The sequence below is a fragment of the Sturnira hondurensis genome, unplaced genomic scaffold (genome assembly GCF_014824575.4).
Source record: "Sturnira hondurensis isolate 20B ecotype Veracruz unplaced genomic scaffold, ASM1482457v3 Scaffold0006805, whole genome shotgun sequence".
Lineage (NCBI taxonomy): Eukaryota > Metazoa > Chordata > Mammalia > Chiroptera > Phyllostomidae > Sturnira > Sturnira hondurensis.
In genome coordinates this window covers 2,716,839-2,739,175 of record NW_028079436.1, presented here as the reverse complement: position 1 = coordinate 2,739,175, position 22,337 = coordinate 2,716,839, and the positions used below count along the sequence as shown (strand labels likewise).

The 22,337-nt window shown below is 46.9% G+C and overlaps 1 protein-coding gene across 6 annotated transcripts in view; it reads right to left on the bottom strand.

Moving 5' to 3' along the window:
* Positions 1 to 506: 506 nt before the first annotated feature.
* Positions 507 to 22,337, bottom strand: part of RAPGEF6 (Rap guanine nucleotide exchange factor 6) — a 184,575-nt gene continuing 162,744 nt past the window's right edge. For 5 of the 6 annotated variants that reach the window (XM_037050516.1, XM_037050517.1, XM_037050518.1 and 2 more), the window contains 6 exons: positions 17,990 to 18,181; positions 15,456 to 15,590; positions 9,974 to 10,202; positions 6,164 to 6,666; positions 2,961 to 3,275; positions 507 to 2,317 (listed from right to left, as the gene is read on the bottom strand). In XM_037050516.1, coding sequence (XP_036906411.1) covers positions 2,292 to 2,317; positions 2,961 to 3,275; positions 6,164 to 6,666; positions 9,974 to 10,202; positions 15,456 to 15,590; positions 17,990 to 18,181 — 1,400 coding nt within the window. In that variant the 3' untranslated portion in view covers positions 507 to 2,291. Of the gene's footprint in view, positions 2,318 to 2,960; positions 3,276 to 6,163; positions 6,667 to 9,973; positions 10,203 to 11,954; positions 12,609 to 12,659; positions 12,694 to 15,455; positions 15,591 to 17,989; positions 18,182 to 22,337 lie in introns of those variants that run through there. The other variant, XM_037050522.1, reaches the window with a different exon arrangement.

Here is a 22,337-nt window from a genome sequence, read left to right as displayed (position 1 = left end):
GGGCGCGTGCCTCTTTATTAAGAAGTTATAAATTTAAAAAGTAAAAACAAAAACAAATGAGGATTTAGAACTGGATTAAAAAAAATTAAGGCTTCTTTTTCTTGTCATGGGACAGAGAGGGCAGGCATGCGCCGTAACACGCAACAATCAGAACTCCATGATTTCGTATGGGACACACACTGTCACACTAACAGCACCTGGCTTTGGTTCCTGACCGATGTGATCGGCTGAGGCTCACAGTTCAAGCCAAGTGAGACAAAGGCGGCTGCAAGGTGCGCACCCAGCCCCCCACTCTCTGTGCTGGGGTTACTGGCCTAAGGACGGCCGGGTGAAGCCCCGTCCGGTTTCAAGGACCTGTAACAGACACACACTACACAGGACGCACATTATTCTAGAGTAGCAGGTATTAAATGGTGAGACTAAACACCTAAACCTGATGAAAAGATGGTCATAGCAAAAATATCTTCTGCTTTGGACATGAGGACAATAGTATGTGAAGGAAAAATCTGTGACCAGAGGTGGCTGTCTCCAGGTCGAACCACTACAGTGTGACTTTCAAACCAGGACTTTTGGTCTGGGCTCCTTCAAAGCCCATGGGCTCGTTCTGACACACATGGGCTCATTGCTAAGGCTTATGTTTCAGGTTAACGTCCCTTTGCCCAGGGCAATTTTTCAGATGTGCTATTTTTCCAGAAGGGAAGAAACAATCACTTTGATGAAAAAGATGGTACTGCCACCTACCACCTGGGGCTGATTTATGATTCTAAGACACAGGGACAGAGGCAGGGATGCAGCAGCCGGGAAGTCGCGGCCACGTAAACCCCGCACACTCACACGGGACAGCCACTCGGAAGGAAGCCTGGTCTGGCCCCCAGCTGATCTGGGTAGTGCACATTAATGGCTTTGGGTTTGGGTTTTTTGGGGGGTGGGGGGTGCTCACAGAAGTTTATTAGGCTCTCACTTGCCTTTACACTAAAGAGCACATTTAAAAAAATGAAACAAGATACAGAATACATTGTATTTCATTTGTAAAAATGTGGAAAGTCTAGCTTGTCCACTAAACAATCAATGAAGTTTTAAATAAATAAGTAAAGAGTGCCATGCCCAAAGGGCTGTGTAAAGATATACTTCCGCTCAGGGGCTGCACTGGGACCGGGAGACGGTCACTTCCATGATTCCAGCCCCTCTTCCCCACACACTCTGGACCAACTGTTTGCCTTGATGAGCTGAGAGCTTTGCGCAGGCAGCTCCCTGCAGCCCTGCCGCAGTACCAGTCAGCCTGGCGCCGCGGTGAGGTGGGGAGGGTGTGGCAGAACACCACCTGAGGCTAAAGTCGTCTTCCTGGTCACACCACAAATGACCTTGCTTCTTTAAAAAAGAACTCCGTACGTGAGCTGAGAAATTTTTAGTTCTGGGTTTCTACAGGGTAGAACACTCTAGAACCCATTCTATTTACTGGGTTTACACTTTTGGTTAGATGCAGCATACCTTTCAGTTCAGAAAGAACTGGGATACATGTTATTTAACATAAGAATTTCATCTTTTGGAAATTATAATTGCCACCTCCCTCTCCCTAAGGACTGATAAGAATCCCCGTGGCAGCTTCCTCTGGCCTTCCAAACAGGGGCCAGCAGGTGGGGACCACTCTCCTCCCCAACACCTCACCCACAGGGGGCCGCCTCTGTCGCTCACACTGGGACACCACATTGCAGCGGCACAGCGGATCGCTCCAGTTCTGTGCAGGTCAAGCAGGTCCTCCTGTAAAGACGACTTCCGTGTGGTCAACCAGAGACAGTCTATGGTCTCAAATAAACACTGACTAGTGAGAGCTCCCAAAGACAGACAAAACCTCAACACTTCAAATAATAAGTTACTTTTCAAATACACAGGGACAGCCCTGGTATTGGCAGATGTTCTGAATCTGTCCATCAGCCCCAGCTATGGCTGGGAAATGCTACTACTACCTAAAAAATAACTTGTTAAAGGAAAATCTATAGTGATTATTATACATGGGGAGGACTCTTGAGTTTGCATTTGCTCTAGTCACTATGGCCCCAAGGCAGGTTTCGTGTGCAGGCTGAGGACACATCCAGACACAACACCCACAGCTGAGGACGCTGCACTTGCAGGGACTAATGAGAGCAGGCGTGCTCCAGGGCTTGGCGTCGCTCAGGGCTTGGCGTCGCTCAGGGCACAGGGCTTGAGACCTGCTGATGAGTAGCAGCAGCTGTGAGCTGGAATGGCCTGGGCTGCACGGGTGGTTCTGCTGCTCCTTCCTCTAGGACTTCCAGCTAGACTGCCGAAACCTGTTCATTCTCTGAAAACAGTAAACATGCACTTAGTAGCAGATCAGCAGACTCTCCAGAGCCAACAGTCTAGCTGTCTGTTCCCAATTAGTCAGTTTCCACAAAGAAATCCCCTCAACGACCTGGACAAGGTCCCGGCTTTCTTGTAGTGACATTTATGAATTCTGATCACACTGATAGCTGATAACAAACTGGAATTCCATAACTTTATCACTCTATTGTTTAATAGGGTAAAAATTTCATTCATTTGTAATAAAGCAAACCACAGCTGTGAAGTTAGTGGAGGGTTTTGCTAATAGCCGCAACTGTATCAACAGCACAGTTACAGATAATTTTGCATTTCAATACTCCTACTTTCAGGTTCCCCTGCGTTAGTGTAAAACAGGACTGCCCTGATGTTGAGGGGCTCCTTTCAAAATCATCCCACCCCTGAGCACTACACATCACAGAGAGGATTGCTCCGTGTTAGCTGGAAGAAGGGAACCAGGCACCCGATTGAACAGGCTACCTTCTTCCATGAAAAAAAACCCCCATCATATTTAGGGACTTTTAACAGCGATTTCTGAGGCATTTGAGAAAATATTACTATCTTAAATAGCAGAGTAAAGACGATTAAATTCGTTTAAGAGCTGTTAAGGTAGTTTGTCAACGTACCATCTGCTTCGCTATCTGCGTCAGCCGCATCGGCTAGTTTGGGATGGGACTGCTGCAGACCGTGCCTCTGAGGCTGCGTCACAATCCTCGACGGAACACAGGCCGCGGGCTTGCTACTGAGAGAGGCTGGCGGCAGTCTGGACAAGCTGTTCTGCATCATCTTTGACCTCTGCACTGCCACACTGTAATCTGGAGGTTTGAGGTGTAGGTGGGATCCCTCCTTTAGGTCTGCTAAAGAAATCCCCATGTATCCTGGAGGAGTGGGGGGTGGCTCCCGGTACCTGTCCTCCTTCTTGGGGGACGTGACACAGTACACTGGCACAAAAAATAAGCAATGGACATGTTAATGAGAAGTAGAAGAAATAAAAACATACTGAACTTTATTACAACAGCAAAATAAAACAAACACAAGTGAATATGCATTATTTCAATATAATAATAGATTAAAATATTTTTAAAAATAAACTTAATATTTAAACATGCTTTAAAAATAACAATTACATTAGGTTTTTTTTTTTTTTTTACATTAGGTTTTTATAAACATTAACTAGAAGGAAACAGAGTTGAAGGAGATGACAGACGACGATTCCTTCTGCAGGTTAGCCCTCGTATCAGAGACCGCGTGGCAAGCTCTGCAAGGACTACCAGCCCCAAAGATACTGAGTCAGAAGCGCTTTAAGAGTCCACCCTGCCCTGGCTGGTGTGACTCAGTGGACTAAGCACTGGCCTATGAACCAAAGGGTTGCCAGTTTGATTCCCAGTCAGGGCCCATGCCTGGGTTGTGGACCCCAGGAGGTCCCCACAGGGGCTGAACGAGAGGCAACCATACATTGATGTATCTCCCTCCCTTCCTTTCTCTAACAATAAATAAATCTTTTAAAACAAAAAGTCCACCCCAAATATCTATTGTTTGTTGACTGATATTTTTTCTTTTTAAAAGCTCTCTTTATTTTTAAATCCTCACCGGAGAACATGTTTTTTTTCCCTGATTTTAGAGAGAGAGGAAGGGAGTGAGGGAGACAGCGACACACAAAAGAAATACCCGTGCGAGAAAGAAACATCTACCAGCTGCCTTCCTCGCGCGCCCCAGCCGGGGACTGAACCTGTAACCTAGGTGTGTGCACTGGCCTGAATCAAACCTGGACCTTCTGGAGCACTGGACAACACTCCAATCAACTGAGTCACCCGGCCAGGGCTGTTGATTAAATTGTCATAGAAATGACTTCTGGGCCCAGAGACAGGAACTGCTGTTCTTGATGCCTCTGCTGGGTCATCCGAGTTGTTTGCCCGGCATACAAACCACTGTAACGTCCCTGGCACAGAGCGACGAATTTGAGCTGATTCGTTTAAGGACATTCTTTCTAACTTTTGCTCTGTGATTAAGTGAAGAAGAAAAAAATCCTAATTTTAGGAAATCCATCCTAAATTAAGTTTCTATGATTTTACGTGGACATTAAAAATAATGGTGACTTAGAGTTCTTTTCTCTAAGTTTTATAAACCCTGGAAACAAAGGCAAAACCTCAAAGCACCAGAAAGAGGTTAAAGTAGAAGTTCCATGAAATTAAGACCAGTCTATAACAAGTGGCTCTGAATTTCTTGATCATAAAATGACTTTGAGAACACAAATAATACCTATACATGTGTATGGGCAGAGTAAATTAAAAAGGACCATTAACACCCTGGCTGGTGTGGCTCAGTGGACTGAGCACGGGCTGTGAACCAAAGGGTCGCTGGTTCAATTCCCAGTCAGGGCAAATGCCTGGGTTGTGGGCCAGGTCCCCAGTGGAGACCATGTGAGGGGCAACCACACACTAATGTTTCTCTAATTCTCTTTCTCCTTCCCTTCCCCTCTTTCTAAAAATAAATACAAAGTTTTTAAAAAGAACCATTAAAAATTCTAATATTAATTCTCCCTTTAAAGGATCAAGGTTGTCCATAATGAAATTTCTAGAACTCTATCAGTAAACTTGGCATGAGTATCAAGGTCAGAAGGAATTTCAATCCCCATCTATGGAGGACTAAACCAGGAAGGGGTGGAGAGGCTGCCAGGAGGAAGAAGACAAGAATGAAGAATGTTAAGTGATTTGCCCAGTCATCCAGAAATGAAAGAAACAAAAGGTTTTTGAAACCTATTGTCCCAAATGGATAAGAGAAGGATTTTACATCCTTGAACACTCCTGCTTATCCACCCACATCATGCTTATCTCCAAGGCTTTAATTTAAAAAATACTTGGGAGCCCTGGCTGGCGTGGCTCAGTGGATTGAGCGCGGGCCTGTGAACCACACCATCGCGGTTCAATCCCCAGTCAGGGCACATGCCTGGGTTGCAGGCCAGTTCCCAGTGGGGGACACGTGAGAGGCAACCACACATTGATATTTCTCTTCCTTTCTCCTTTCCTTCCCCTCTCTCTGAAAATAAATAAATAAAATATTTAAAAAATACTTAGGAAAAAAATGAATGAGCAAAAAACCCACTCTAAAATGCAATCGACAAATGTCTATAGATGAGCTATAAAAATCAGCATCTCTGCCTTTCGTATTTTTAGTAATTTCACTTGACATCATAAATGTACTAGAGAATTAAGAGCTGATTATGATACTACTGATTTGAAGGAGTCACTCCACAGAAACAGAAAAGCAGGGGCTATCCTACCCAAGCATTTATGTAATTCGAGGAGGAACCGGAAAATGTACCCGAAGGCCTAAATACTCAGCGGACACACCCTGAGAGCTGGGCGGGAGGGGCAGGCACCACACGCAGGAGCTGTGCCCCAGGAGGGCGCCGACAAACGTGCTGCACTTTTCCCTCACCTGTCCTCTCGCGTGTACCGCCCATGCAGAGCACAGGCAGTGCACACGTCTATGCTGTGCCTGAGAGACTCGTCCCTTTACTGCTCTGTGTGGTAATGCAGTGTTTCCTCAGTGAACAAAGAGAGCTCTCCAGCAAAGTAAGACAAATACACCTGTGCCCTTAATCAAAATACTTCCAAACCAGCCTTCGCATTTCAAAGGCATAAGTACCTGTCCCAAGCCTTTGGGGAATCATGAACGTTTAAAAAATAATTTGAAGAGGGAAGAAAGAGAAGTTGACATGAGAGAAGGGTTCCTTCCAAGAACAAAATTCTAGACCAGGATGTCCCAGGGCCATTTTTACCATTTCAGCCCTAAATACCACCGAGAGGACAAAGAACAAGGAACTCACCAATCAAGCCCTTTTCTGTACTTGAAGTGACAGTTTTATAAACCGGGTCGGTGCCGTCCTTTGGGTTGAAGCCCTCCGGTGAGTCAGTGGGGGCGCTCTCCAACGCCCTCCGCCTCACCGTCCCGTAGTTCGGTTCGAGCGTGTCCGACAGAGAACTGGAGGAGGCCCAACTCTGCCTCATCTGACTGCTCTCAAGGCTGCCTTTACACTGGCCACAAGTTCTAGGGCAGCCTTTAGGGCAGGAATAGGGCTCACAGTCGGTGGGTTCGACTTCAGCAATGGGGCCATCCAAATGGGTATGTCGGTAAGAGTTCAAAAAATCCCAGCCTTTTGGGTTTGGGAGGCTTTGGAAGTTGTCATGGGAACTGCTCGAACAGGATGTCCAGCTTCCACGACCACTATCGGCTGCATCCAGGACGATGTGCTCATGGGAGATCTCATCGCTGCTCATGGAGGACGAGACGGCTAAGCTCTTGAGGAGAGAAGGCCTTGACACTGTCCACCTGAATTGGAGACACACGAGGAAAAGGAATTTACAGGCTTACTGAAAAATGCTCTTCTGCCCTCAGCAGGCACTGCAGGGCATGAGCGACTCCAGCCTCGGACCACAACACGAGTCCGCGCCAGAGCACCCCAGTGGAGAAGACCGGCCCCCACCCCTCAGTCCTCGCTGCACTTCCGCTGGCGCCAGTGCTTGGCTGCAGACACACCCTGCAGAAACGGAAATACTTAGTGAGGTTTCCTGCAGAATTTGTCTTAAGTTAACTGCAAACGAGAATGCAAAACCATGTTTAACATAAAGTGCCCATTTTTACACTGGGCCAACGTAATGCTAGATTCTCTCCATGCATGCAGAGTTAAGAATTTCTGACCCCAGGGGTGCACCCCTGAGGTTCTCCTAGCACAGCACCAACTTTCCCAAACACCTACTCCTGCGAGCATTCTGTCACTGACGGCAGGGGTCCCCACAGTAAGGCTCATGGGCCATTACCAGCCAACAGCCTCATTTTGTATGGTCTGGAGCAAAGCATGATTTTTACGTTTTAAAAGAAAATAAGGACTTCCGCCAAGATGGAGGCATAGGTGGAAACACTGTGCCTTCTCCCACAACCAAGTTTGAATACAACAAAGGTTTGGAGAAACAAAGACATAACCAAAGGACAGAAAATTGAATTATATGGAAGTCCGACTACATCTAACCGTTCAACGGGGATGGTAAGAGGAGCGGAGCCAGCAGCGAGCAGGGTCGGGCAGGACAGGGCCCCCGACCCAGGCGCACAGGCAGACGGGAACCAGTTGGGGTGTGGGGCAGACCGCAGGCGCATATTCGCGCACAGTGAGACAGACCACGCAGGCCCCAGGGGGCGAGGGCTGACGGCGGTGGCACACTCGCGTGCAGTGGGACGAAACGCGTGGGCCCGGTGACGGCAGCAACTGCGGCACCGGTGAGGGCCGTGGCGGCAGGCGGCAGACATGATGCCATAGTCCCTCTTTGACCCCGCCCCCACATACAGCGTCACAACCCAGCGACTTAGTTGCCCTGCAAGACCAGTGAGAGCCATTGTCCCTCTTTGACCCCGCCCCCACCTACAACGTCACAACCCAGCGACTGAGTTGCCCTGTTCTAGTGAACACTTTAGGGCTCTGATCCTGCTATGGAACAGGCACGAACAACCCGAAAGATGGCACAAGAAGAACTCAAAGTCCCAGAGCCAATAACTCTAAGCGACCGAGAAATTGCCAGCCTCTCAGAAGCACAATTCAGGACACTATTTATCAGGATGCTCACAGAACTGGTAGATTATAGTCACAAATTAGAGGAACAAAGTCACAAATTAGAGGAACATATGAAGGCTAAACTAATTGAAATGAAGGGAGATGCACAGGAAACCAATAGTGATGGAAAGGAAACGGGGACTCAAATCAATGGAATGGACCAGAAGGAAGAACAAAACATCCCACCAGAAAGGAATGAAGAAATGAGAATTCAAAAAAATGAGGAGAGGCTTAGGAACCTCCAGGACATCTTTAAACGTTCCAACATCCGAATTATAGGGGTACCAGAAGGGGGAAAGAAACAGCCACGAGTGGAAAACGTATTTGAACAAATAATAAAGGAGAACTTCCCCAGTCTGGCAAAGGAAATAGACTTCCAGGAAATCCAGGAAGCTCAGAGAGTGCCAAAGAAGTTGGACCCAAGAAGGAACACACCAAGGCACATCATAATTACATTAGCCAAGACCAAAATGAAGGAGAGAATCCTAGAAGCAGCAAGGGATAAGGGGACAGTCACCTACAAAGGAGTACCCATCAGACTGTCAGCGGATTTCTCAAAAGAGACCTTACAGGCAAGAAGGGGCTGGAAAGAAGTATTCCAAGTCATGAAATCCAAAGACCTACAGCCAAGATTGCTTTATCCAGCAAAACTTTCATTTAGAATGGAAGGACAGATAAAGTGCTTCTCAGATAAGGTCAAGTTCAAGGAGTTCATCATCACCAAGCCCTTATTATATGAAATGCTAAAGGGACTTATATAAGAAAAAGAAGATGAAAAATATGAACAGTGAAAGGACAGCAAACACACAGTTATTAACAACCACACCTAAAACAAAAGCAAACCAAGAGGACAGCTAGATCAGGAGTGGAACCATAGAAATGAAGAACACATGGAGGGTTAGAAACAGGGGAGTGGGAGGGGGAGAAGGGGGGAGAAGGCACAGAAAATAGCATAGATGGTAGGTAGAAAATAGGTAGTGGGGAGGGTGAGAATAGTGGGGGAAATATAGAATCCAAAGAACTTGAGACACGTGGTTATAAACTAAGGGGGGCAGAATGGTGGGGGAGGGAGGGTGTGGGTGGAGGGGATTGAAGGGGGGGAATAGAACAACTGTAATGGTATAATCAATAAAATATATTTAAAAAAAAAAAGAAAATAAAACTCTCCACAGAATTAGACACAGAGACCATATATGTGGCCTGCAAAGCCTAAAATGCTTACTATCTATCCTTTCACCCCCCAAGTCTGTGAACCCTTGCTTTATAGTACAAAGCAGGAGCCAGCAAACTGGGGCCCATGGCCAAGTCTAGTCCTCTCCCAGTTTTTGTAAATAAAGTTTTACTGGGGCACGGCACGTTCATTCATTTCCATACCGTCTCAGGCTGTTTTGGTGAAATGAGGTTGAGCAGCTGCAACAGAATTTATGGCCTGTAGAGCCTAAAATGTTTACTAAGTTTCACAGGAAGTTTGACCCCACTCCAAAAAAGCATAGCTTAGAAGCCTTTCCAAGTACGATGATGATACTTGAGTGTACCAGAGCTAACAATACTTACCAGTTTAGAATCAACTTTCTCAATACTTCAAGATTTCCATTTTGCCTGACTCTAAATAGAAATTTAGTGCTGAACTCTTTTGCTAGCTGGCAACTCCCTAAATCATTCTTTCAGTGAGGAAGGATCAAGGACCCCCCACTCCCCCAGCCTGTCCGCAGTGCAGGGCACTTCCCACCACACGACCCTTTCACACAGTTTCCAACCTGAGAGCGAGAATGCAAACACCACCCCCATCACAGTAACAACTTCACTGACTTCTCACTGATGGACAAGGTACCGGTGACAGAGTTACTTGCATTCAGCAACACTCACACCACGAGCACCCATGCACCTCTCACGATGGCACTTATCTGCCCGTCCAGCAGAGCGAAGGCACGCTTGGCCTCTGTATTCTAAGGACCCTTCCGTCAATGCCCCACAGGGTAGTGGGCGCCCACTTGGCTTAGGTTCCGCGACATGGACACAGGCGAAGGTGTTTACCCGGGGCCAAGCTGACTGTGGTCTCCTGTCCCTGAGGAGTGCTCTGTCTTTTCCGACACCCCCGTGGACTCAGGGACCGTGAGCGCCTGGGAGGAGCACCGTTCATCCTGCAGAGCTGCAGACACAGAGTCGGCAGAGCAGTTGCTCACGATGCTGGACCGTGAAGAAATCTCGCTGTGGCTGGAGTCAGACAGGTTGTCAGATTTAGCTGATGGCGCAAGTGCGTAACCTGAACAAGAGAAGGCAAGTGATCAAACTCCGAAACAGGAAACCAGGGGGCGGGTGTGGCTGGGGAGCAGACCTACGCTCATCTACCCACACCATCCCAATTCAACAGCAAGGTTGAGAAACAGAGAAGTCGGAGTCCATCATTACGAGAACACTAGTCCAGAGGTCTCTCTGCCCCAGGTTCTCACACATTTACAAGCATTTCATGAAACAAGAAGGTACTGAGAGACTAAAAACATGAAAAAGTAGACATCTGGAGTTTCTCAACTTGTAACCTCACACCCCCACCTTTGATTAACATAAAACTTCATGGCCTGACTTGAGTGTCCAAAATACCACCTTGAGATGGTGTGGGAAGTGGGGGAATCAGGACTCTAGGGAAAAAATTGTATTTTTGATTTTTCAAACTATATATACTTACCCCAAATATTCTGCTTATGTCATTAAGAGGTCTTGCCCCAAGTTGAAAGCTATTTGGTATTTTGAAATCAATGGCTTTAGATTTGGATTTGATCTCACACCTAGTTTCATTTTCGTCACCAACGTTGGAGAACATTACATGGAACAGCTGAACTAATGTAAGGATGCAACATGAAAACCACGGCATCTCCGTGTTCTACACTGTGTTGACTCACTGTCCAGCGGGCATAGCTGGGGCAGCTTCCCTTTTGCACCCCTGGAATAAAGGGCTGGAGAGGGAGCGAGGGGAAGGCTCCCCACACGAATCTGCAGGCGGACAGGTGCGTGTGCAGAGGAGATGGTTTTGACGAGTGTTACAGAAGGAGCCGCACTTCTGCCTCGTGATGAAAGCCGATGCTGCAGTCACCCCGCGAGGAGCAGACCCAGGGAGGGAAGCAGTTATTTTCTCATTCGCCGAGAGAGTACGGCTTGACAGGTATGTAACCTGTGGTTTAATCTCTAGGAATCTCAAGAACTATGGGCTTTATACTCACACGGAGCTCCAGTCATTAAAGAAAATGTATTGAACAATACCCTTATTAAGCAGTTTTATTAACTCTTTCAGAGAGAAAAACTAAACCCCAGAAAACGTGTGAGTTATATGTGGCTCACGGGGCCAGACACAAGCCAAGCCTGCCTCGACCCAGTGCCCCCAGAGCCAGTCGGTCAGTTTTCAGGAGGACCAAGGAAATGGGTGTGGTAAACAAACGGAAAATAAATGCAATTTAAACAACACTGAATGAGATTCATGGACACAGAGAAGAGACTGATGGTAGCCAAATGGCAGGGGGTGTGAGGGGTTGGGCAAAAAGGTGAAGAAATGAACTACAAACCGGTAGCCACAGGGGACAGGGTTGCTGACACTGCAGTGACTCCATGTGGCCCCGGGTTGTTGAAAATCGCATCCCTGTGTGTGTTTGATCAATGGTTCGGAAATATAAGCAACTTTAACAACCACCTAGAAAGCTCATTAAGACACACTGTTGGGCCCATTTCAGACCATTCGAATTTATGCGGTCTGTGTTGGAAAAGGGTAACTGTATTTTTAACAAGTTTCCGGGATGATTTTCAGCCTGCCGAGTTAGACTTCCTCCTCCTCCGATCAGACACGGGAAGGCATGGACGACACAGTGTATGTGGACAAGATGTGGTTTGCTGCTCCCCACACACTTCCTTCCCTTCAGCTTTCAAGTAGCTGCTGAGGCAAAGGCATGTCTGAGCAGATGGCTACTGGGGCTTTCAATGTGAACATGGGCAGTTTGGAAAGGCCTCTGCTTATCTCCCTCACAGACCCAGCCACCGCTGGCAGGAAGTAAAGCCAACCACAGAACACGAGAGTACCGAGTTTACCGACACTCATTAAATAACATGTATAAAAAAGGCACTTTAATTCAACAGGACTTTGTTGCTAGAGGACCCCATAACACTAATGGTAAAATGCTTTTACTACTATTTTACTGAATTGTTTGCCTAATCTTTATTCAACAAATGACTAAATTTGAGCTACATTTACAGTAATAAATGAAACCGACTTAACACTAAAATGAACTAAGAACTTCAGAGCGTCTTCCTCCTTTTAGACTGGCAGTGTGTACGGAAGCAGTTTAAAGCGGTGCTGTGGCCTCGGCTACTGGAACTGGAGATGTCACCCCCTTCCTCCTCTCTGAGGCTGCCTCCGACGCCCTCCGCTCTCTGAGAGCCCTCTGCAGCGTGGTGCGCGTCCTCTCTCGTGCTGTTGGCTAGTCTCTCCCTTGAAAGCGTCCTTTCCCTAAATCTTCTAAACGGGGAGGTGATTCTTTTCCTGGCTGTGCTCTCACAACTTGTCCTGTCTCTATTCTCCTCAGTGGCCTTCTTGGTCCTGTCTGTTCTTTTGGCTGTGCTTCTGGTAATCTGAAGGATTTTCTTTTGCAAGTAAACCCCACCTATGCTGGGGCAGCTGTGGCCACTGCTCTCGGTGCTGGTCTCACTGGGAGAGGACGAGGTGGACCCCGAGAGCCGCAGCAGGGTGCTGGGGTCGGGTAGGACGCTGCCAACTGGAGGGAGAGATGCAAAAACCCTGTCACGGTCAATCACTTCTTTCCAGTTAGTCACAATTAAGCTGGTTTACATAAGATTTCACTGTTAAAAATTCTAATGCCTTGATAATTTCTGAGAAATTGAAACTTGGTAACATACATTTTAATGCCCAAAGAGTGTAGTGTGCAGTGTTACAGAGCAGTCATTGTAAGACAGACCACAGGATAAAGGTCCCCTGGAGCGCAGTGAGCTGTACGTCAAGCTGGTAAAATCATAAGCAAAAATACGACAAAAGTATTTCTCAAATGTAACTGCCTCTAGAACCTTCAAGCAGATTCTACTGAAAAAAAAACTTGGCAAAAATCAGATAGGACATCCAAACAATGTGCATGATAAATGTATTTATAAAGCACAATTTCTGATCCCGTCATCTCTCCAAGTGCCTTCTTCAGGCACTGGGGAGGAGGAAGGTTAAGGTCTCTCGGTTTCTCACTGTTTAAAAGCTCTTGTTTACGGGGGTGGGGGAGCGGGTGAAACAGGTGAAGGGGGACAGTCCACAAGGTGGCGCGTGCATGGCCACAGGCGATGATGTGAGTCAGAGGGCCAAGCACACGGACAGATGTGCGAATGGTGAATCACTGCGCTGCACACCTGGAACTGATATAATTTTGTACACCAACTATACTTTTTTATATTTTAAATAAAATATAGAGCCCTGGCTGGTGTAGCTCAGTGGATTGAGGGTGGGCCTGCAAACCAAAGGATAACGGTTCGATTCCCAGTTAGGGCACATGCCTGGGTTGCAGGCCAGTTCCCAGTAGGGGACTCACGAGAGGCAACCATACATTGATATTTCTCTCCCTCTGTCCTTCCCTTCCCCTCTAAAGATAAATAAATAAAATCTTCAACAAAAGATGTTTAAAAAAAAATAAAACATAGAAAAGGAAAAAAGTTTCTGTTTAAATTCTCCATGCGAAAAATACAAAGCTAAACTTATTTTCTTAATTGTAAGAAAACAAAGAACTATTTCCAAAGGTTAGCAAGAACTAGGAACTGATCCTAATAATATATGCATAGGCTAATGACACTTTTTTCAATCACAGACTACAGGCAAAAGAACTGTGTGGAAATAGAAATATTCAGTTGGAGTTCCGAAAAAACATATGTAAAAACAATTGGAAACACTTTTGAAGAAAAGCACTTCTCCAGGTTCCTAAGGGTTCTCAACAGGACTGACAGGCTCACATGCTCACATGGAAAGACGCGTGGAGGAGAGCCTCCCTCTTCCCACAGTGAGAGTGACATTCTGCTGGGAAGCTGCTGACCCTAACACCTCTTGCCACCAGTTGCACTGGTTAGAGACCAGATAGCCTCCTGGTTAGAGGTTTGTCTGCAATGGGCTGGGGGGCAGAGCCGAGGGGCAGAGTAGGCAAAGGTGCCCCCGACAGCTCAGAGGGAGCATGGGGGCACGCCCCTCTGGACCACTCGTGTGCCTGGCGCAGTGCCCAGCCACTGCTCCCATCTGAGGGGACCACTGAGACCGGGAGGAGATGCAACAGACCTGGGTGCCTCACAAAAATCACATCCTGTTTGATTTTTACAAAGCTTTTCTTAGCAGCCCCCTGAGGGAGAGGTCCAGCCAGGCTCAGCCAGGTGACGGGGGGAAGGCAGGGCGGGTCGGGAGCTCTGCTGCCCAGCCGCTGACACAGGGCAAGAGACACTCAGTTCACTGAACACTTACCACGTCCCAGCTTTTACAACACACACTGTTTCATTCAGTCCTTACACAGGTCCCTAAAACAGGTGTTTCCCCCACTTCACAGACAGGAAGCCGGCCCTTGAGGATCAGCTGCTTGCAGTGACGCAGCAGCAGGAAAGGACAAGTCAGGACCAGACCAGGTCCACCATCACCGCACCACACTGCTGCCACACTTGGGGCAAAAATCAGAAAAAGCCCTCCCAGATGGAAACAGAACTTCAGGTGCGGGAGCCAAGGAAAGCTCTGGAAGCTTTTCCTTCCTGCTGGAGTTTGTAAGCTTCTTCCCCCTGACCACGCACTACCCTGTGCTGTGATTACTTAAAGATGTGATTTTCTAACATCTGTGAGGACAACGCCAGGACCAAGGACCCTCAGCCACAGGGCACACACACTGGACGGGGGGAACACCAGCGAGGTGGCTGCACGCACAGCTCAGGTAAAAGAGCATCTCTGTGTGCACTAGCCGGGCAGCCCAGAGCAGCCCAGTCTGAACTACGGACACACATAAGTGAATAAGAGTGATTTCAGGTTTTTTCTAAAACCTCAAGAGGGGCTATGTAAATATAAATGTAAAAACCTGTAAGGGTACAGGTTATTTTAAACCCCAATTAATAAAAAGGTGATGCTGCATTATTAAAGAGGCATGCACAACCTAAATGTTTGTTTCTTTCTCTAAATCTTGCTGTTGGTTAAAAACCATTTCTTGTAGAAATTCTTATTTTCGAATACTCCACCGGTCTCACATAATGGGAAGTCAGAATAACAACGACAGGAATCTATCTGCATGGAGCAGAACGTAACAACTGCGACTTCTGCCTGTGTTTGCATCTAAGCCTGTCACCCCCCGACCCCCATCAAGCAGGGACTGCCCTTGGAAAGTGGGGATCCTTCATGGTAGTGACACCCAGGGCTCAGACAGCACGAGAAGTCATGCTCTTCCTCACACTCCATTGTCACCACAGACTGAAAACAGAACACGAGTTTCAGAGTGTCGTTTGGTAGTGTGAGCTGCCGTCTTACCTTTGTGTGGGGAGCCGTGCGGGGACCCAGGAGGACTTGAATGTAAGGATGATGTCACGGACACAGTGTCTTCAGTATGTTTTTTACTGCGTATTTCTTCAGCTGTTCCTGAAACTTTCTGCGGTGAACTAGCACCTGAAAGTCAGACGAAGAAACAAGTAAGCAGTGTGTCACAAGGAACACGCCTGCAGGTGCCTCGATCGCTACACAACTGAAGCCATGATGCAACGATGGCCATGTGTTCAACTGAAATGCATACATGACAGACGGGACTACATGACTGGGCAATGGACACAGAGATTCTCACCTCTAGGTCGTCTGTTCAAATTCAGCCAGCCAGCACAGACCAGATTACAACAGCTCTTGTTTGTTTTGTGACGTAAAGGAAAATGACTTAAGAGTCTGAGTACAAGTCCCGCCCCTCACAACTGGCACACTTGTTGGAAATCTTAATAGAGAAGGCATGGATTCGAACTCTCCCCTCCCCTCTAGACGGGGCCTCTCCGAGCCGGGGCGAGGCACGTGGTGTGCAGCGAGGGATGCTGGCGCTGGCGCTACCTGTGCTGCGTCTGTGCTGTGGGGGCACGGAAGAGGCTGCAGGGCTGCCAGGCCAGCCCTTTGCAAGAGCACTAAATTCACACTACAGGAGAGAAGTAGACAACAGAAAGAATCGTGAATTTGTAGGAAAATAGGATGGAGCCCCCTGGAAACATTCCTGCAAAATTCTATCATCGCTCTGGTCCGACAGCTGGTCCGTTCAGCGCAGATCAAATGCAGCGATGGTTTCAACATGCTGACATTTTGCACACGTCTCTAAGAAACGTCAGAGAGCTACCGCCATGGCCCGCAACCCCTAATGTGAGCCCGAGGCCTGATGTGGACTTGGCATAGTGACACACGGCCCTTTGACCCTGAGGCAGTTCACACCGTAGCATACTCACACTGCTTTTCCTTCAGTGCCATTGTAATATGAATGTATTTGCCCTCTGGATAACAGCCGTATCACCACAGGACGGAAGAGAGCTACTGGGTCTGACTAACACTGCATCTTAGGTGATGACACCCAAGCAAGAAACCAGACTAAGCTCGTCCCATTTCTTACTCATACAAGCAACTTTAATGGCTTCACCCATTTTACTTCCAATTCTCCCTTCATTTTCACAGCCATCCAACGTTCAGACTCTGAGCAACTCCAGTTAATTGTGGCAGCAGCTTTCCATCCGGGCCTCTGGCCCAGCCTCCCTCCAGTCATTTCCTGACATGAACTGGACCAAACTTCTGCTTCGCAAATCACTTTTACAGCTGGCAGCTGACAATGCTCCTCCAGTGTGCCATTTTGTAACTTCCACACGCTGTGACCTCACTCCAGCCTGGGGTGCCCCCTTGCCCAGTGGTTAAATGCAAGGACTCTGAGCCAGTCAGCCTGGGCTCCACTACCTACTGGTGCCACGTAAGTCATCTCTACAGCCTCCCCTCTCACGTGCGAGCAGTTTCTGTCTCTCAAGAAGAAGAAACGAATGTAACGTACAAAGTGAGCAGAGCACTCTGAGCCGTGCCCGATGCTCTGTCAGCTTTAATGATTACATTGGACACTCTCCCCGCAGCTGTGCACGCCGAGGCAGCAAACTGCCTGTTGCTCCTTGGTGATGCCAAGCTTTCCCTCAGCCTGAAGCAACTGCTCTGAAATTTTTGCCCGATGCCCTCCTTCCTCAAGAACCTTTAAGGCTCTGCTTGGGTTCGATCTCCAAAAACCTTCTCAGAAGCCCCACCTTCTCATGCCCGCCCTCAGGTGCTGCCCCTTCTGTTCTGGCCTGTTCTGAACACATGCCCGGTGTGACAGCAAACTTACTCTAGTGAAGTTGTCTGTGCATCTGCGTCACCAGACTGCACATCTGGCAAAGGTGAGGCATTTCCATTCAACTTTGGATATCAAAACGAAATCAAATTACACTCACACTTCATAAAGTCCTACTGAAAACATTCTCTATAACGCTTAGACTAAGTAATAATGCTGGGAACCAAATCTAATCTGGCTTCCCCTCTGAAAGCCAAACTAGCGATACTGTACAAACAACGAAAGTAATTCAGGTAATTACAGAGGGGAAAGTGCAGTCTACCCTTTGTGTACTTCACAGGCTCTCCCTGCCTCCCAGCGAGGTCTTCAGAAGTGGTCACTGATGGAAAGCCAACACGCAGTCGCTTTCAGAACGAGCAGCTTCATCCTCACAGGCTGCATCTGTGTGGATTCAATGCCCCTCTGCCTACAGTGAGCCCTTGGTGGACAAGTACATTGCTGTCAGGTGTTCGTTTGATGTGATTATAGTTATAGGAATTCCAGTGTTAGCATTTAGAGTGTGTATGCTGCTGTCAAATACCGAAAGGCAAAATGCAACATTTTTCATTCACAAGTGATGATTACATTGCACAAAATGCAGCAGCTGATCTCCCGAGAGCTTACACTGGTGATTATCTTTTATTCTAACTCCCCTGGAAATTTCAACTGAACGCATGCAACAGTAATTGTGAGTACTCACTGAGTGTGGCAGGGTCTTTTGACTGTCCCTTCCTCCTGGTGGGGTGCAAATTAACAGCTGGCACTTGAAGCACCTGGCTTGCTCTGTGGGGCTGATGCAGATGGGCTTTAGTGGCTTGGCCAGCTGACCGCAGAGGCACTGGAGACATTTCTGCTGACCTGGCCAATCTCTTCTCAGTCAAATTCTTGGTCACTAAAAGGAGAGAGTTAAGAAACAGGTAATTCTGTATTCTTTAGGGCAAGGTTATTACCACTGATAATAAATGGCTGTATTTAAACCACTTCTTTAACACAAAAATAGATTAATTAAAAAATAACTTCATAAAAGTATTATAAAGTTTTATCTGTAAATTTTTTGTGGAGTTGTTAACTTTACTTCCTACTTTTTAAATCCATTAACTTCATTAGCTCCACCCCCACCTCACCCTGAAGGCTGGTTGGCATCCTCTTATCTACACTATTTACCTACACAGAGTGTGTACGTGACAGACCCTGCCACAGGTGTATCTGTGCGAGAGAGCACAGGCGCATACCAGCCCCAGGCAGACAGCAGCCCAGGGTCACACCAGTCCTTCTGTCTTCACACCAGCAGAGACCTGGACACTGAAGGGCGTGGGCACCTTTTGGAGCCTCAGTGGTAGCTGCAGCCACAGCCTGAGCCATGGTTTGGGCCTTGGCCTGGAAGAGCCTAACACCCTTGGCGATACAGGCAAGAGCATGTTTCCTAAGCTTGGGGTGAGCGATCTAGGCAAGTCCCACTTATGGCTGCTGCCCTTTGGGATCTTGGGCTTGACCTCTTTGGCCTTTATGAGGGTCTGATAGACTCGGCACTGGCGCTCATGGCCTTGGCATAGTTGGCCTCCATCTTCCTTAGGCCCTTTTTGTTGCACTTCTTGGCAAAGAGCATGTTCCTTAGGGAGCTTGGTTTCTGCCCCTTTAAGACATCCTTACCTTTGTGGTTAGGGTTTCCTGATGCTATTTATGCGCCATTTTTTGGACTGGCTGTCGGTGACATGGTTCTTGGCCTTGGCCATGCCTGCACCAAAGCTTGTAGCTCCTAAAGCACCCGGGACCAGAAGAGCTGACATCCTCTCACCCATATCACTGAAATACTCCCCTCACTGTATCAGTTCTGGCACCTTCGAGCTTCTCTGCAGAACAGCGGGTGACTTTTCCATGTGAAAATCCCATCGTAGCACTTTCCTTCTTCAAATGCCCGCACCAACCTTCAGATGACTTGCCACTACTCTCAAGGTCAGAATCCAAATCCCCCAAATAAGGCACAATCTAGCACTGCCCAGGGTTAGCTCCCCTAGTACTGAAAGCTGCAGGGACCGGCAAAAGTAGGTTGACAGCAGTGTGCGTGGAAAACAGTCATCATTAATAAATAATAACACAAGACTAAACTGTGTGTGTGCACGCACCACTGCATACTTACTTCTGCCCTGCCCACGCCAGCCAGATTGTCACTAATGGGAGGGCAAGGACAGCACATCTTGCTCATGGCTGTTGTCCTGTGTGTCCAGTGACGAGAGAAGACTGACACTTAGCCTGTGTTGCATGAATCACGGCACCAGTGATAGATGGAGAGGCATCCCAGAGACATAGCTGACTACATGAAAATGAATGCAGAGTTAAAAACTGAGATTTTCTCTCAAATTCGGCTGCCTCTCTCGTATCGAGTCAGCACTGTGGTCCACGGGAATGAGCTCTTCCCTCAGGCGGCACTTACGGTTCTTTGGTCTTCGGGCGGCTTCCACGAGGGCCCAACCTCAGCACTGCGAGGTGCTTGTTTTCAACACCGGGGTAAAAGCAAAACTGACAGCTCTACCTCATCCCAGCCCAACTACAACTGTTAGCTGCTCCCCTTTTTCTTTGAGAGCCCAGGGGATATTCTGAGTGGTGAGAATTGGGGAACATCTCAGGAAGTCAAAACACAGGGACCCCCGGGGTTAGTGTGCAGTGTCTCTTCGACCGACTGAATCCAAGAAGTTGCCATCTCTCGGGTGGAGCATAAAACACATTCTCCCCGCCTCTCAATACTAACCAGTTCTCTACTGACATTTTACTAGTTGTTACAGTACAAAGAAAAATGTCATGAGACTACTTTAAATATAAGAGTTCATGATGAATGGCAAAGCCCACATATACCGACTTACTAGGAAAAACCAAACTCCACAATGAACTCTGAGTTTGGGATGGTCATTATTCAAACATTTAAAAATTAATTTTGCAATAGAAACAAAATAAAGACCCTCAAACCAATTTAAAGAAATATGCTTTGGATAAATTTCCACAAAACTTAGTTTAAGAAAGTGCACAGGTTATCTCATTTTAAATCACTATTAGGTACATAGTGAAGGACAAGTATATGACAAGAAGGACTTAGTATATGACAAGAGACAGAGTAAGTCTAGGTGGCTGTGAGAAGATGCAGGTCTGCAGGTGTGTGGGGGGTTTGGGGGGGCACAGGAAGTGTGCAGAGAGAAGTATGTGGAGTCTTTCTGGGCCTTAACATTTTAACAATGAGCGTGAAAGAGATGTCTGTGCTCTTGAATATCAGATCAGATTTAGGGAACAAAGAACAGCTGATAAAGAAAACAAAAGACAAAAGAAATATCCTTTTATCATACAAAAGCAGAAACAATAAATTGGGCTCCACAACCAAATGGTGATAAAGTCTACATTCAGTTACTTGGGAAAAAGAATTTTGATGATCACCTGGCAGGCATAGCTCAGTGGATTGAGCGCGGGCCTGCAAACTAAAGGATCACGGTTCAATTCCCAGTCAGGGCACATGCCTGGGTTGCAGGCCAGTCCCAGCAGGGGATGCACGAGAGGCAACCATACATTGCTATTTCTCTCCCTCTCTTCTTCCTTTCCCCTCTAAAGATAGATAAATAAAGTCTTTAAAAAAATTTTTGATGATCAAAGCCGGATCAGAGTGCTTTAATAAATGAAATATCCATATGGTTTTGAACATTAAAACATGAACAAATTTTGGGCCTGCCTGGTGTAGCTCAGTGGACTGAACACCAACCTGTGAACCACAGGGTTGTCAGTTCAATTCCCAGGCAGGGCACATGCCTGGGTGGTGGGCCAGGTCCCCAGTAGGGGTGTGCAAGAGGCAACTACACATTGATGTTTCTCTCCTTCCCTTTCTCCCCCGCCTTCCTCTCTGTCTAAAAAACAAAAAAAAAACAAATTTTAAAGATTCTGTACACCTTTTCAGTATTTTCAACATGTATTATTTTCCCATGGCTGACACTATTCTTAACAGCCCATGTGTGGTAAGAAATTTCCCCACGTACCTCCTAAGTCTATGCATATTTATTATTTTTAATGGCTATATTTCATTCCTCAGACTGAAAAGGAAACAGGTTGCTATGTATTCTGCAGCAGTTCACTAGCTGTATAACCCCTTTCCACTGCGTTATCTCATCAGAACACAGTCCCAATACCGGACACCTCACAGGTGCTATGAGGAGTGAATGACATTGTTTATAAAGTTCTTAGCATGGTTACTGGCTTGTAGAAAGCTCTCATTGTTACCTAACTTAATAGATTTGATGTACAAAGCATCAGCGAGACCAAACACACTCCAAACTCCTGCCTGATGAAGAGAACCTTGCCAAAACAGCAATAAATGAGACTGTCTCTCTGTCCTTCACAGGCATGTTTTCCAACATACTCCTCTTCTTTTCCTATCAGTAGGAGTGTTTAAGATAATATTTCACAACAACTTTTACTGAATGAATCGTTACCCTGTATTTTTGAGAGTCACTGTCAGACCTGACGTTTTTAAGTCAACATTGGGTTACATTTCCACTTTCTCTTTTCTACTGTGGACAGACTTTTTCTACCGCTTTGCAAACACCCCATCATTCATCAAGCTCAGGGCCAGCCTACGATGGGCACCATGTCCCCCAGTGAATCAGAAACAGAAAGCCTGCACCTCCCCGCTCCATTATTTTGTCAACATTTTACAAGTTCTATTCTCCTACTGGGGCACACACACTCACACACCCTTTACTTGTAATTTCAGACCATCCTTACTTTGTTGTTACAACAAACAGTACATGGTATCATTTCCCACTTCTGCCCTTACAACTTGTGATTGCCTTGACCCAGACACACGTGCATTCTGTTCTGTACTCAGAAGAAAACAAACTCCCAAACCCCACCCAATGTTGAGAATAGGCTCTCTTGCCAATCATATTTTTTATATATTAACAACATCAGAGTGTCTCTAAGTTTTCTTGCTTTCCCTTACTTTTGGACGCCTCTTATCTAACAGTGTTTCAACTGAACTTCTTTTATTTTCTAGTTGGTAAATACTATCCATGAAA